The sequence below is a fragment of the Adiantum capillus-veneris genome, chromosome 1 (genome assembly GCF_014529385.1).
Source record: "Adiantum capillus-veneris isolate H3 chromosome 1, ASM1452938v2, whole genome shotgun sequence".
Lineage (NCBI taxonomy): Eukaryota > Viridiplantae > Streptophyta > Polypodiopsida > Polypodiales > Pteridaceae > Adiantum > Adiantum capillus-veneris.
In genome coordinates this window covers 101,779,680-101,795,172 of record NC_140931.1, presented here as the reverse complement: position 1 = coordinate 101,795,172, position 15,493 = coordinate 101,779,680, and the positions used below count along the sequence as shown (strand labels likewise).

The 15,493-nt window shown below is 39.1% G+C and overlaps 1 protein-coding gene across 1 annotated transcript; it reads right to left on the bottom strand.

Annotated features, from left to right (window-relative positions):
- Nucleotides 1-1,518: 1,518 nt before the first annotated feature.
- On the bottom strand, nucleotides 1,519-3,326 carry LOC147465278 (cytochrome b5-like). The gene is made up of 3 exons (XM_086519236.1): nucleotides 3,093-3,326; nucleotides 2,105-2,171; nucleotides 1,519-1,936 (listed from the first exon to the last, which is right to left on the bottom strand). The coding sequence occupies exons 1-3, from the start codon at nucleotides 3,177-3,179 to the stop codon at nucleotides 1,683-1,685; spliced, it is 408 nt and encodes a 135-aa protein (XP_086375362.1). The 5' UTR covers nucleotides 3,180-3,326; the 3' UTR covers nucleotides 1,519-1,682.
- Between the last annotated feature and the right edge of the window lie 12,167 nt (nucleotides 3,327-15,493).

Genomic DNA, 15,493 nt, shown 5'->3' with positions numbered 1-15,493 from the left:
TTTTTCCTCTCGGAGCTAAGGTCCTAGTTTTGTTCAGTCATGGACAAAATTAAAATAACGTTTTCCTTTTTATCCCAAATTTTGCACCCAATGGGATATTTTCGAAGGGGGTTCTCCCAAGGGTACTCTTATCTCAGCGAGCCCTTTCAGTCACTGATTTTTCCTCACATCTAAGGTCCCATTGCCAAGCTAAATTGAAGCACGATGAAATTGCACACGCACGTATGTGTGTGTGTGTGTGTGTGTGTGTGTGTGTGTGTGTGCACGCTCATAGAACAATGGTTGTAGACACTAGTCTCTCTCGTTACACAGTCCCACAGTCCAGGCCAACACGTAAATTATCTCCAAGATATTGTGGTTGAGTCAATATGTCAAATAGTGACCTTCAATTGATCACCAAAAATGCACTTTAGACATAAAAGGTGCAATAGACTGCTGTACATGTAAAACCTTGAAATATACTGCATGTGAATTGTTCCCATCTTCATTATCATCAGCCACTGCTAGATGGCATTGTCCTTGCTATTTGCAAGGTTTTTATGGAGTTAACCACTTTCTCCCTTGCCGCCTCCCTTCAAGGAGCAACATTTTGCAGCATAAACCGTAACCTTGAGCATCCTCTCAATACTTGGGGCAATCTCCTGAGTTTGGATTCATTAAGGCACAACGCAACTCTTTGCACATGGCAAGAGAGGGTGTTTAGACAACACATGGAAATGTGAGACTTATGACCACTTGTGCATTCTTGACCCCATTGAAGTTGGAACATCCTCTTTCTCGAGTCAAAAGTGCAATTAGTTAAGGATTGCCAGAAGCAACAAGGCCAAAAAAACACTTCCATCATAATGTTTAATTGCTTAAGAGAGCACCAATAAATCATCTTTCCCATATCAAAGTGAAAACTCGATTGAAGAAGAATTCATCTAACAGTCATTCATGCCAGGCACATGTTCTCCGCAAGAATTCGTATTCAGACAAAATGGCATGACAAAATCAAGCAACCTTGTTCATAGAGGCATCCACTTGATACATACAAGTGATGCTACACAGAGTCCCGTTAATCCGTTTCTAAAGTTACTTTCCTGAACTCAATACTCATTTCACATTCGTCTACTCGACAAGAACTGTTCCATCAACCTTGCCATGGCCACATCCCTTCTAGTTCACTCTTCGCATTAACTCAGCGACGACCATGCGTTGGTGTACTTGTACGGCAGTCACAGAAATAGTCAGTTTCCAGCACTATTATGCCATACCATTTAAAAATAACCACTAAGAGCCCTGCACTACACATACAAAACCATTATGATTCATCCTCTTGTGACAAATTACATCTGATGACATGCAAAAGAGCAAAAGCCAGCACAAACAAAATCTCACCAAATGTGAGTGAATGAAAGCCAAACACTTGAGTATCCAATCTGTTCAAGATTACTTGAAGACATGAACATGTGGAAGCACATAAAAAGGCACCAGCTGCACATCCATGATGGCAAAAACTAATTGACGCTACTTGCCTCATGATAAGCTACCTTCGTTACTGGTCATTTATTGAATCTGTTGATCTAGTCCATAATACACAAATCTAGTCTCAATAATTGTGTCAAATGCGTAGATATTTCAAAAATCATGAGAGATGGGACAGGGAGGGAGGTACGGTCACGTCATCTTCATTCTGCTACTCAGTCCTTGGATTTTGTGTAGATGCGGACAGCAATTGCCAAGCCCAAGATCGCAAGAGGTACCAGAAACTGCAAAACTTTGATCAAAAATTCTGTGGTCTTGTCTGGGTTGTAAGCAGCTTGCTTGGGTGGCACATATGCCTGTCGTTCTGGAATTGTCGAGGAATCAATCTCACCCACGTAGTATTCCTCCATCATACCCTTAGCACTTGAGCTGTGTCCCACATCTTCAAAATCATTGGTAGCATCCTTGCCTGTAAAAATTAGTTGACATCCTATTTAGAAAACCCATATCTAAGCATCTGACCTAAGTATACACACCTATGTGTATGTAGAAAACATATTTATGCATGCAGTTAAGTAAACATGCATGGCTGCATGTACGTATGTATGAATGTAGGAGAGACGTTTTCAAGCCACACCTGTAGCTGACAAGAGTACTTCATCACCCCCAGGATGCTCATCTAGAAACTTTGTCACATCATAAACCTGCAAAAAGCATAAAGAAATCAAAACCAATAGTAATCAATGGCAAACATTCCTTTCTTACAAGAAAGAAAGACAAGACCTTTCGGGTATAAATGTTGCCTACGTAGGGTTGACGGTAAACTACTGTGTTGAGTGCATCTGAATATACATTATATACACTTCTTCAGAACACCTACCATGAATAAATACACCTGCTGTGACTAGAGCTTAAAATCCTTCCCTGAACCATCAACTCCAGAAAATAAACTCTCGGCATAAATAAATACTTGCCCGCTGCATACACCAGAGTTCTTCTATACCTTAACAAATGAGGCATGGCAATAGTAAATTCCTGACCTTGGAGCTAGAATAGACCTCAATAGCAATGGTAAGTTCACTCTAAGACACTTTATGAAATGCTAATTAACACGAAGATACCATACATCAATCACTTTCAAGAAACACCGAGCACTGTCAAAATTGTGTCCTAGAGATCACCGATGAGACAGAGAGGCACATATCAATGAGGGTTCTAGCCCTCGGCCAGTACTACTGTGACAACTTTCTGGTAGTCAAAAAAAACGATCATTTCAATACAACCCCCACCTTACAACTATCAGAAAGGGATCATGAGGAATAGAAATAGATCAAACTCAATGGGCAGCACAAACGCATAGTAGATCGGGCAGAGAGGCATACTCTATCAAGCTCAGAGAAAAACCACGTGAAAGCCCATACACAATCACCAAAGAATCATAATAAGCAGCACAGTAAAACTTACATGGGGAGAAAACAGAGTAAGCAAGGTGAGGAAATCAGAAGTTTGCCGGAAAAATTGAAACCAGAACAACGACACAGAAAACGCAGAGGAAAACAGAGCAAAGGAAGTACCAGAAAGCAAGTAAGCGGCTCACAGGAAAATAGAGGAGATCCTTCACATACCTTTCCGTCGATGATGAGCCAGCAGTCCTTGGAGTGATTGTGCTCGGAGACTTGTGCAAGAGTGTAGATCTTCTGTTCATCAGCCATCTGCACAACTCGCAGGCAAGCCGACTATACAAACACAAGTGGGTCCTCGCGCAGGGCAGGGAGCAGAATCTCTACAGTCTTGGTAGGGTAAGCGAGAGCAGCACAGGCGAGACAACAAGCTCTCAGCCTCTCATAGCGCGATTTTTGTTGTGTGCCTGCACACGTAAAAGAAAAGGATGAGATTATATACATTCTGAGAGCGTCCCCTATTCGAGGCACATTTTGCACCACTGCTAAGGTGCTAGTTAGGGGGTGTGTTGTTTGTGCTTTGGGGGGGGGGGGGGTTGAGAGAGAGAGAGAGAGAGAGATTCAACCTAAACATAACCTAGTTAGAAATGTAATATTCTCATTAGAAATTCATAAATGGCATCTGGAATTTGGCAATGCTACTTAATTTAAGGGAAGAAATTTACTTAGAGAGAGAGAGAGAGAGAGGTTTAACCTAAACATAACTTGGTTAGAAATGAAGTTAGAAATTCAAAATACTCATTTGGAATTTGGCGATGTTGCTTAATTTAAGGGAAATTTTTATTGGTTAGTTATAAATTTTCTTATACTTGAGGTCGATGAGAAACATCCACCTTTAGTTTTTAACCATTCTTTTAAGATTTTTGGGGTAGCCCAAAGGGGTAAGGTCTTCCTCCCCTTTTTGCTAATGAAAAAGGAGAGGTTATTTTTTTTTAAATGCGTACTTTTTTTATTAGCAGATAAGTTAGTGGGTGCCCACTCATTGTGGTAGTAACGCCCTCAAGAAAATGATGAAGCACCATGATTGGGAGAGACATGGAGAAGTGAGAGAGTGATTTTGAATTTTTGAGTTAAGCTTTTGATCTTGCTCTCTCTCCCCACCTTTCGATGTATGTCTCTCTCCTCTTCTTTCCCGCTCTCCCCACATATCCCTTTCTTCTTCTTCTTCTTCTTCTTCTTCTCCTCTCCTCTCTCTCTCTCTCTCTCTCTCTCTCTCTCTCTCTCTCTCTCTGTGTGTGTGTGTGTGTGTGTGCACCTTTGAATGCCATAGCTCCAAGAGCTTTCACTCACCATCCACTGCCAATGACCTCGCCCCAACAGGTTGCCCTTATCTATTGTCTGTGCCAAAGCCTACCCGGTGTCCATCTGATATGCCAACATTGCCAAAGCATATTTGCTACCCTATTCTGGCTAGCCTTGCATGCCTCGCCCTTGGTGTTGACTGCCATCCTTGAGTTCCACGCTATCCCCCACACCTCTGTAATGCCCTGCCCTACTAGTCTATAGCTCCTACTCAACTTGGCAACACCCACCACCACAACCCTCTTACGCCTTCAACACCACGTTTGGGGAGCCTCAATAGCTTTGTTCGGCTCCAACACTGGGCCATAGCCCGTTGCCCATCGCCTTCCCCTTGCCGACGTTGAACACCCCTCTATGTGTCCAACTCTTCCAATTTGTTCTTCTTTATCACTCTCCTCGTGTCTCTTCATGTGTTTAAGTCTCAAAGGGGTGTCATATTGAGCATTGTGAATCACAACAAACTCTGTGTGTGTGTGTGTGTGTGTGTGCGCGCGCGCACGCACGCACGCGCGCGCAATGGGCCAATGACGTGGAACCTAAAGGTAGTCCCCACCTCGAGGCTCACACTTCCCTCGGTGGCTCCATACTACAAGAGTTTGGAGATGCAAGCCCTGGCCTACCCGGGTGCAGCTGGATCGCTCCATCAACAACCTCTTTGGTACCATTCCCTCTACATTCAACTCCTGTAACTTTCTCTGACATCTCAACTTGGCCAACAACAAGCTCTCTGAGAGCTTCCTAATAGAAGTTGTCACCCCTTTCTGCAAACTTGGAGAGCTTGCTTCTCACCTTCAATGCCTTCATTGAAACAACAAGCAATGTGTTGTGTTGCTTTTATCATCTCACATCAAGGATAGTGAGGAAAAAAACTTTTAAGCTTAGTGTAAATGTTTTATAAAGCTAGATTAGATTGATGTGCCCTTTTCATTAGCGGGCCTCGTTATTGTATCACTTGTTATTTCTAGCAACGCTTTAAACTTTCTCGTTGCATCCCTAAACTCCATCAGGCCATCACATTTAGCTTATTATTGTGGATAAAATTAGTACATTTGCTCCTAGCTGGTTCTTATCTTGGTAAGGTTATTGAAGTACAATTGCATCTCTAGAGGTATCTAGGCACCGATCTTGGTTTTGCATTTTATAAGGGGACATCTACCTGAGATACCCTCTAGAGAATCAAAGAGGAGAAAATAAGAAAGGGAAAGCATGGGCACAATACTTGTAAGCGAGGACACGTTACTTGCACATGTGGTAGCCGGGGGGTTGACAAAAAGTTATTTTTTTAATGTGCAGGGTGCCCTCAACTGGCAGTAGCACTTCTGGAACAAGTTGGTTAGCGCTACTAATCTTGGCACAGGATCCTGATGTTGCGAGTTCAATTTCGCATGCTTCATCATGTTGTGTGGTGTCTTTTAGTCTTCCTTGCAAAAAAATTCTCAAGAGATTTTGGTTAATATAACTGGGAAAGGAAGTGTGTTCATTGAGATACATGATGAATGAAAGGGGAGATCTACACACACAAGAGAATAGGTATGCTAGGAAATGGTTTGCAACTAGCATCTAGCAATACTCGTCATTTGGGAATGTGAAATGTTCAACCAGGATTTTTTTGACTCGCACAAAAAGAATACCAAATAGATGTGTAAAAAATATTTTCTCTTTCTACATGTGGGCAATGTTAGCTTGCTTTCACGAGATGTTTTGACTTCATTATTGGAATTCAAAGGGAAGTGGAAAGGGGAGACACTATTTGATACAAAGAGTGAATGAATTGGTAGTCTAAACATAATAGAACACAAGTGACCTACTTCATACTCTAGACATTACACAAGTGACCTACCTCATTATACAAGTGGCCTACTTCTTGGCTTTAAAGGCATGTTGGCTCCATATTGTATACCAAGAAGGGGGAGGGGGGATGTAGATCCATGAAGGATGCAACACATACATAGATTTCACTCTCTCTTTACTTGTATATATTGCATACATACACATTCAATGTGGAACATGTATATAGATACATGGTATAAACAAGTATGTAGCGTTTATATACATCGTATGTACACATTGCTCTCGTCTTAATACAATTTTTTGGTTTGCTCAAAAAGGTCTTATAGAACAAGGGATTAAGGAGTGCGTTCATAAGAGTTTGATCCCATGCTGTGATGTATGGACTCAACAAAATTTTCTTTCATATTTTAATTTTTGAAAGATTTCTTCTCAAATGTAAACATTAAAACTTTATTTTGTCAAAGAATCTTTTTACTTTATTATTTTTTAAAAGCTTTTTATTTTATTACATTTTAAAATGCCAATGTGCAACCAAAAAGGTAATTGTGATTGTAGGCACTCATTTATACCTACTTTTCATAACTCTCATCCTCCCTTAACTTCAGCATGTGGTCATGACTCCTCACCTTGTTTGAAAAATCAATCTCAACTGTTGGGGAAAAATCAAATTCACAAACATACAAAGAGAAAAAATTTCAGTATAATCAGCATTTTTTGTAATTTAACACTATTTTCTTAAATTTTTCAAGCGCGTTTTTTCCTTCTTCCCCTCCCTTCAATCGGCTATTTTGATTTTCAACTGGCTCAAGGCTAGGTTGAGGCACACTTTTCCCAAACACTTGAGCATTGATTCTTAACCAAAAACTCTTGGAAAAAGGGGAGAGAGAGAGAGAGAGAGAGAGAGCTTAACACAATGTATCAAATCTACTATAGCTAAATTTCTTCCTTTGTGTCACGACTTAGCTACATCAAAGATTATAAAACTTTGAATATTCTAGAAACCTTGCTTTGTCAATGGTTGCATAAAGTTTGATATAGGTTTGGGACTGAATCAACTGTTGTTGATCAAACTACTAACAGAAGTGAGTAATTATTTATCGAGCAATCATATCTCGCAAAGTTTAAAAAATCATTAATTTGTCTGCTTTAGGATCAAGGTCAATCGAGAGATTATGTATCCAAGGATATATCACTCAAGAACGAGACCACATGTTTTGTTGAAATCCAAATAGAAAAGTGAAAGGTGACAATTTTGCTTGAACAAAAGATTGTTACATAAATTTTTTGGACTACATAAGTAGTCCTCAGTAAAGGGGTTGGAATTTCGGTGCATCTCTAGACCATTGGATAAAGCTTGCGCGGGTTAGTTCCACATGGCAAGCTAATGATTATAAATTTTATTTAATTTATTTCTTCTAGGCTCTTGTGAGAGGATGTTGACATTTGTGTATCTCTCTCTTTAAAGAGCGACATTGAGTATTGTGTCAAACACAATCTTTTTCTTCTTCTTGTTCTTCTTCATCCTCTTTCACTTTTTGGCTTGCTAAAGGTCTTAGGGTGGATTCAGACGAGGGCGACGGCAGCACTCCCATCACCATAGTACTTTCGTATTGCTTGTTCACAAAGGCCGACAACAAGGGTTAATAGCAGCAAGTAGAGCAGCACCTAATTGGCTCGCACCTACGTCCACCAGGCTGACGACGAATACACGGCCTTCTTGCTGCTGACTACAGGTGGAAGTCTACTTCTTCTGGGGGGGGTCGCATGTTCTGAAGGTGCATCCGAAAATGCAAACGTCAAGCAGATCCAATGGTTGAGCGCCATGTACTCTCCATGCCCCTTTGGATTTGCTTGCCTCCGCCTCGTCTAAACCCAACCTTAGTATCCATATGGGTGAAGGTGGTTTAAATTTCTTTGTTTGACATGTGTCCTTCTAAAAATTGAAGAGAAAGAATGAAGAGAAAGAAGGCATTTCCTTTGGGATGCTATTTCCCAATGTGGTTTAAATTTCTTTGCTTGACATATGTCCTTTTTAAAAATTGAAGAGAAAGAAGGCATTTCCTTTAGGATGCTATTTCCCAAAAGCTGCTTTCATTTTTTTTGGCATGCTAAAAAAGACTTTTTTTGTTTTAGTTTTCAATATGTTTTTTTATTTCATTGCTTATATTTTTTTTTTTTTTTTTTTTTTTAATAATAATGTATAATGAGATTATGGTTGGGTTCACGAGAGCCGATGAAAGACATTCAAAAAGAAATGTGCCTTCACCATGGAACCTGTCCATTGGCATAAAAAGAGATTATACTTCTCTGGACCCACAAAAAAAAAAAAACTAAGCCTTCTCTCCCTCGAAAGAGCAGTTCTATCGTCTACTTTTCAGCACAAAATGTGGAACGGTGTGATTGAATTGAATCCAACAACTACGTACTCAACAACACTACCACTATACTACAACTCATTGGACGTCAAAATCATACAAAATAAACTTTATAGAGAGAGGTTAAAGAAAGAGTATGAGGTTTTTGATGACGACTCTTGTGAATTTAGCTAGTGTATATATAATGAATAATATAATATACATTTTTATTTTTTATTATTTTTATTTTATTTTGTTTTCAAATGATGTTGTGCAATGTGCATCTTTCATCTCATTATTTAAGTGGGTCCTATTTCAATATATAAACCATTTGTGATTATATATGTATAATGGCTATATTATTTTATATTAAAACACAATAAAAATTTCACGTGGTTGTAAGCACTCATTTATTTAAGTGGGTCCTGTTTCAATATATAAACCATTTGTGATTATATATGTATAATGGCTATATTATTTTATATTAAAACACAATAAAAATTTCAAGTGGTTGTAAGCACTCATTTAAACTTACTTTATATAAATCTCATTCCTCCCTTAACTTAGCACGTCTTTGTACCTCTTCACCTTGTTTTTTTTCAATTTCTTACCATGCTTCCAAGTGTTTTCCAATCATTATTTTTTATGCTTTTAGAATATATTATATTCTAAATAGTTCATTGTCACACTTTTTTTCCAAAAAAAACTACTTTATTGTGATACGACATGTTTAAATTACTAGTGTCAATTTCTTTTTTTCTCTTTTGCAAAGAAGTCTCTTATTATGAAATTATGCTTAATAATAGCCTTATCTTGAGTGATTATACACAAATTTATATTTTATAACAACTATTCTACATTAACCGTGTATTAGTCACGCATATACAACATATGATGTTGTAGATCCTCCAAGACTTCCATTAAGAGGACTTCATTTAGTTGTGTTAAACCATGGGCTATCCATTGGATGGTATAGAGTGGAAGTTGGTTTATATCAAACCATTTGTCTAAGAATATCAATTGTACATGCATTAATGAGGGTGCCGAGGTCGATCAATTCGACAAAGTGTAGTGTATTGATTGACTAGAGAAGATTATTTGTTCCAAGAAATATAAGCTTTGTTACCATGATACGACATTGATATGTGTGAATACACTTATGACCATTGAGCACTATTTCCCTTGCTAGGAGGTTTTTATTTTCCCCCTTTGCTTGTATGTATAGCCATAGCCCGATGGCATCTCTTATCTATGACTAGCATCTATACTATATTGATGCATGATGCAGCTTAAAAATTTCAAGCAAGAAGAAGACATCCACGTGTCATGCATTGGTTCACTTCACAAAAGTTTAGACCAGACATCTAATGTAAAATGCAAAAGTGAAGGGTCAGATTTGACATGCATAGGGAAGTGAAAAGCCTTTCAAAATGTACAATCTAAAGACCAAAGACTTTCAACTATACATAGAATAAATGTATAAATTTAGTTTCACTAGACTTAAACAAGTAAACATAATTTTGGTGGAGATTTTGTTATTTAATAAAAATTTGATTTTTAATGATACATTTGGCTTTGTTTTATAAAGGGGCTTTTTTCAAGACCAATATTGATACCTTTTATAAATTTGTGTAAGTTTTTATTTTTAAAAGCGGTTGAGAAAAAAGAGAAGGTTTGCATGTCCGCATCAATTTAAGTCGGTCTCGCTTTGAGGGCATGCATTCAAAGGTAGGGGTTGTTATCTACATTATTGAGAGAGAGAGAGAGAGAGAGAGAGAGAGAGAGAGATTTTACGATTGAGCTCATGGGGACTCCTACTCACTAGGGACACCCTTGCCCTTAAACCATTGTTATTTTCTTAATATTAGCATGTATTTTTAAAAGAGTAGCTAATATTTTTTTCATATAAAACAAGAAAAATTATATTTGAGTTTAAAATTTCAAGAAAGGAGAGACCCTCCATGTGTCACATTCTTGCTTCATTTCAAAGACAACCTTTAAAAAACATTTAATTGAAAATGCAAAAGTGAAAGGTGAGTACTAGGATGGTAGAAAATGAAAAACTTATGAGTCTTGACCGGGGAGTCTCCACCGTGGAAAGTGAAACACACCTCAATACTCTATCTAAATTTATAATACTTAAGCCTATAGTTTTTGGGAGACAAGTGCCTCAATTTCAAGGATGACCTTTAACTACTGTTATTTTTTAAAATCATTTGAAGGGTGGCTTTCTTTTACATTTTGAAGGCCATAAAGAGTTTTTCCCCATGTGTTGCTCAATGAACCTCCCTTCGGAGGTGCGTATGGACCTTCTATGTCGTAAATGATCTTTGATCTCGATACTCAAAGTTCAAAAGCTAGATGCATGTATTCATGTAAGCGTGCGTGCATGTGTGTGTGAGTGTGTGTGTGTGTGTGAGAGAGAGCGCGAGAGAGACCCATTCTCTCGATGTGTGTGAATATAAGAGACAAAGTCGACGTGCCATTTCCTAAGGTGTTGGCGCATTACACGAAGGCTTTCCCCATCTGCATTGCATCAATAAAGTACATTGAGCTTGACAATTTATCGATAGGAGTCCAACAAGTTGTTCTGAATGTCGTGCACGCATTATGTGTGTGTTTTTGTGTGTGTGTGTGTGCGCGCACGCGAGAGAGAGAGAGAGAGAGAGAGAGAGAGAGAGAGAGAGAGAGAGAGAGAGAGAGAGAGAGCACCATTCACTACATCCTGTGTGAGTGAGTGTATGTGTGTCTATGAGAGAGAGAGAGGGTGAGAGGGCTCTCACACCGGCACTAGAGAGAGAGGGGAGAGAGAATAAGCATTGGTTTTACAATCAGCAATCGACAAAGCGACAATCGATGAAATCCACAATCGAGAATCAAAAATAAAAAATTAACCTCGGCATCTATGAAATCGAGAATTGACAAAATTGAGAGTTGACTCAATTTGGAAAGTTCAATTCAACAAATCTAAGGCAGAAGCTGTGCAAGCCCAAGGTAGGAGCAGACTTCAATAAACGAAAAAGGTGGATGACACCAGATTTTAACACTAGATTTCTTTGAGCTTATTCAGTACTCTCGCCTTTGGGTTGATTGGGAGTTCAAAGGTGAGTTTAAAAATTTATAGGTGGGATTGCACTAAATCTAGGTTTTCTAGAGCGTTTAAAAGAAAATCTCAAAATTTTGTAAGGGGACTTACACTAAATAGAGTTGAAGCATAGTGCTTTCTCCTAAAACTTAGAAAACTTGCATACCAGAAATTTTAGGGGCAACTTGATTATATTTGAAGGCTTTTACACTCAATTTTTCTATACTTTGTAGGTTTCCTCACCTTCAAATCTATAATTTAGAGATGAATTTCAAAATCTACAGGTGGGATTACACTAAATTGAAGATTTTTCAAGTATTTGGCTATACTATACCTTTTCTCAAATATTTTAGAGGCAAATTTACTATATTTGAAGGTTTTTGCACTAAACTTCTCTACACTTTGTAGATCCTCTAAACCTTAATTTATGTTCTCTAACCTTTGTTTTTACTTTTTAAAATGCTCTTAAGAGCTTGATTTGAAGTAACCTTGGCATATCCTTTGCACAGGGTTCTCCAACCAATACAACATATGCACATTGTGACCCAAAACGTACCCGAACATTTTTGCAAGTACACTATATTTCTATCAAGTTCTTCTTCTCGGCAAGCCGCTTCCTCTTGCTTGATAAAAGCCATCCACAATTAGAGATAAATCTCAAATTTTTTAGATGGGATTATACTAAACCTAAGTTTTTTCCTCCAATCGTTGTGGGTGTCCTAACATTCAAATTAAATCTTACGGATTTATGGCCCTTCCTAGAGAGAGAGAGAGAGAGAGAGAGAGAGAGAGAGAGAGAGAGAGACTCTTTTCTTGGCACCCAATCCACTCTCTTTCTTGGCACCCAATCGTTGTGGATATCCTAACATTAAAATTAAATCTTACGGATGTATGGCGAGAGAGAGAGAGAGAGAGAGAGAGAGAGAGAGAGAGAGAGAGAGAGAGAGAGAGAGAGAGACCCTTTCCTTGGCACCCAATCCACTCTCTTTCTTTATTTGCCTTGGTCCCCTCTCCCCCCCCCCCCGCCAAGCCCTTTCCTTGTGTCACGTGGCAAGGGCCTCCAAGGTGCATTAGATATAGTTGAGAAAATTTGTAGGTGGGATTATACTAAACCTATGTTCTTCTTGAGCACTCGGGTACACAATAGATTTTTGTTATTATTCAATAGTCCATTATCTATACTTTTTTATAATGGAGTTTGAAAATCAAAGGAAGAAAAGGGCCTCCACATGTTGTTTTTTGCTTGATTTGCATGGCATGTTGGATCAACGCCAAAATTGAGTTGTTGAGTCCCTATCGGGTCGTTCTTCTGAACGTAGACGCATTAAAGAGCCTTTGACAATTGAGTGAAGTGGTTCAGATTTTATATGATTCCATCCTTTTTCAATGACCTGCAATAGTCAAAATTGTACGTCTGACAACCAGTTGTCAGCCTGTGTGTGTGTGTGTGTGTGCGCGTGCATGTGCGTGTGTGTGTGTATGAGAGAGAGAGAGAGAGAGAGAGAGAGAGAGAGAGAGAGAGAGAGAAGAGAGAGACCACATAGACTGTGCAAATCACTTTCTTTTGACAATGTGCAAATTGTAGTAGTCAAAAAAAAAATTTGTGTGTGTGTGTCTGTGTGTGTGTGTGTGTGTGTGTGTGTGTGTGTGTGTGTGTGTGTGTGAGAGAGAGAGAGAGAGAGAGAGAGAGAGAGAGAGAGAGAAAGTGCTCTTCCACTAGCAAGTAGACAGAGAAAGAGAAAGAATTAGGTGGGTCATTTGGGACCAAGACCAAGACCATGATCAGGATAGCTACTAATGATCATGTTGAGGCGAACATGGGACAAGCATTGTCCATTGGTGGGGAGTACTCGGTAGTAGAATATGGGTGCTCAAGGCAATAGTTGTGCATGGGTTTGCTTGAGCCACTAAAATTTTGGTCTGGTAGCAAGAGAGTAAAGAGCTAATGGCTTAGGTGGGAGCACTTGTAGCCATAACTTGGACAGACTCTGTGTGTGTGTGTGTGTGTGGTTGTGGGGGGGGGGGGGGGGGGGGGGGGGGGGGGAGAGAGAGAGAGAGAGAGAGAGAGAGAGAGAGAGAGATGTAGGAGCCCATTCCATTGTCCTTAGCAACGATGACACTTCCCTGTATATTAGAGCACTCTGGGGGCTGACATATTGAGAGATATTTATCTGCAAGCTATGATGGTGATGTAGTAATTGAAGAAAAAAGTTAAAATGGATCCTTTCCTTGAAATGGTGAATAACAAAAGACCTTAATTGGGGATGCAAGAGTGTAGAGCATCTTACCATTGGATGCATTTGGGCTTCTTTTACGGCTAGCAATGTTGTTTTAGCTTCTAGGAGCCATTGCCGCCGACTACATTAGCTTCACATGTTTGGAGAAGCTGTAGATGTTTTGCATCTATCCCAAGGCATGTGTGTGAGCAACATTACTCCGTTATGAACAACATCTATTCCCACAGTTAGGAACCTCTGTTTCTCAAACAAAGTGGTGGACATATCAGGACCGAGTGACCAGAGTGACACTTTGGGGTCGTGAACATTTCAAAAATAATATCCGATTGGCGATGCTTACTGAAGCAGTGGGTCTAGGGCCTAAGTATTATTATATCGAGCATTCCATAAAGCCTGGTTTTTCAGATCGGCTATATCTGCTAGCCCAGTTTCTACCTCCTCAGAAGATTTTCCTATACCGTAGTTATGGTCATCAGCTACGAGGATATTTTAACTGTACTCACCACACTCGCGAGTATGGGGTAGCCTTGGCGACTCGTATCGTGCCTTTGGCAGAGAGGCCAAATACTTGCTTCTACTGTGATAGTTGTTTGTGTGATCATGTGATGGGCGGCATAATAGAGATGTAGCTGCAAAGCTCATTAGCTAAGCTTTTTTTGTCCCGTGACATCTTTTTTTTGTGTGTGTGTGTGTGTGTGTGTGCCCACCCATTCCGAGGCACCTTATCCTATGAGGTAGTAGACCCCATAGAATAGGGGCCTACCACCTCAAGAAGTGTTTGTATTAATTCGCAACCAGCTATGTTGAGGTTAGATTTATTCTGATTTAAGCAGACTTATCAGATTATGTAAGTCAAACTTGAGGTAGGTCCAGTTGTGTTTTTCTAAGGAGTTGCAGATGCATGCAACAAGGTCTTTTTTTGAAATAGTCAGAAGAGGCATACATTATAAGAAAAAGCATTCCTAGACAAGTGTGTAGAGAATTTTTGTATGGTCTATTGCTTTTTTTCTTCGTAAATTCAGAGGACACAAGTTTAAGATTATCTCTTTTCCAAAAAAAACCAGTATAAAAATTTCCCAAAAATGGGGAAGTCAAAGTAAACTCAATATTAAGGAAGTGTGTTCTAGAAACGATCCATTTATCCTGCCATAGTACTCTCTCGGAGAATGTAGGTTCAATACTTAAGCAAGGTGGATAAATATCTTTAAGAGTAATCTCAAATATGGGGTTGTTGATGCTACATAGGTCATCCATAAACCTGAATGAATGTGCAAAATGTGTGAGTAACGAATTACTTGCGGGGTTATTTAATATTTTTCGGAGCCATTGATATTCGAAGTAACAGAGATAAAGATTACACATAACCGGAGAGCATGCAAACCCCATTGGGATTCCTAGAGTTTGTTTGTAGCAGGTATTTCCTAATTGGATACAGCTGTTATTCAATAGCCAAATGATATACTTATAAAGATCTTCCTCTTTAAAGCTGAACGGTGCAGATTTATTCGATTTTTTTACCCATCCTTTATTCGCTTTTTGTGAGATGCATGTATACCCAAGTTCCTTTCTGTGGGTAAAGGCAATCTTTATAAGACACGATAACGTATAAATAAGTCCCAATGGCCCATCTAACGGGATATTTTCATAGCATTGAGTTATGTCTGCCGTGAAGATAGAGTAAATGCTTTCTTGGAGGTTGATAAACACCTCAACTGCGTTTTTTATGACCCAAAAAGGGCAATAGTCTATATTTCTGAATCTCTTTATATCTCTGTGTTTGATGGCACATATATTTTT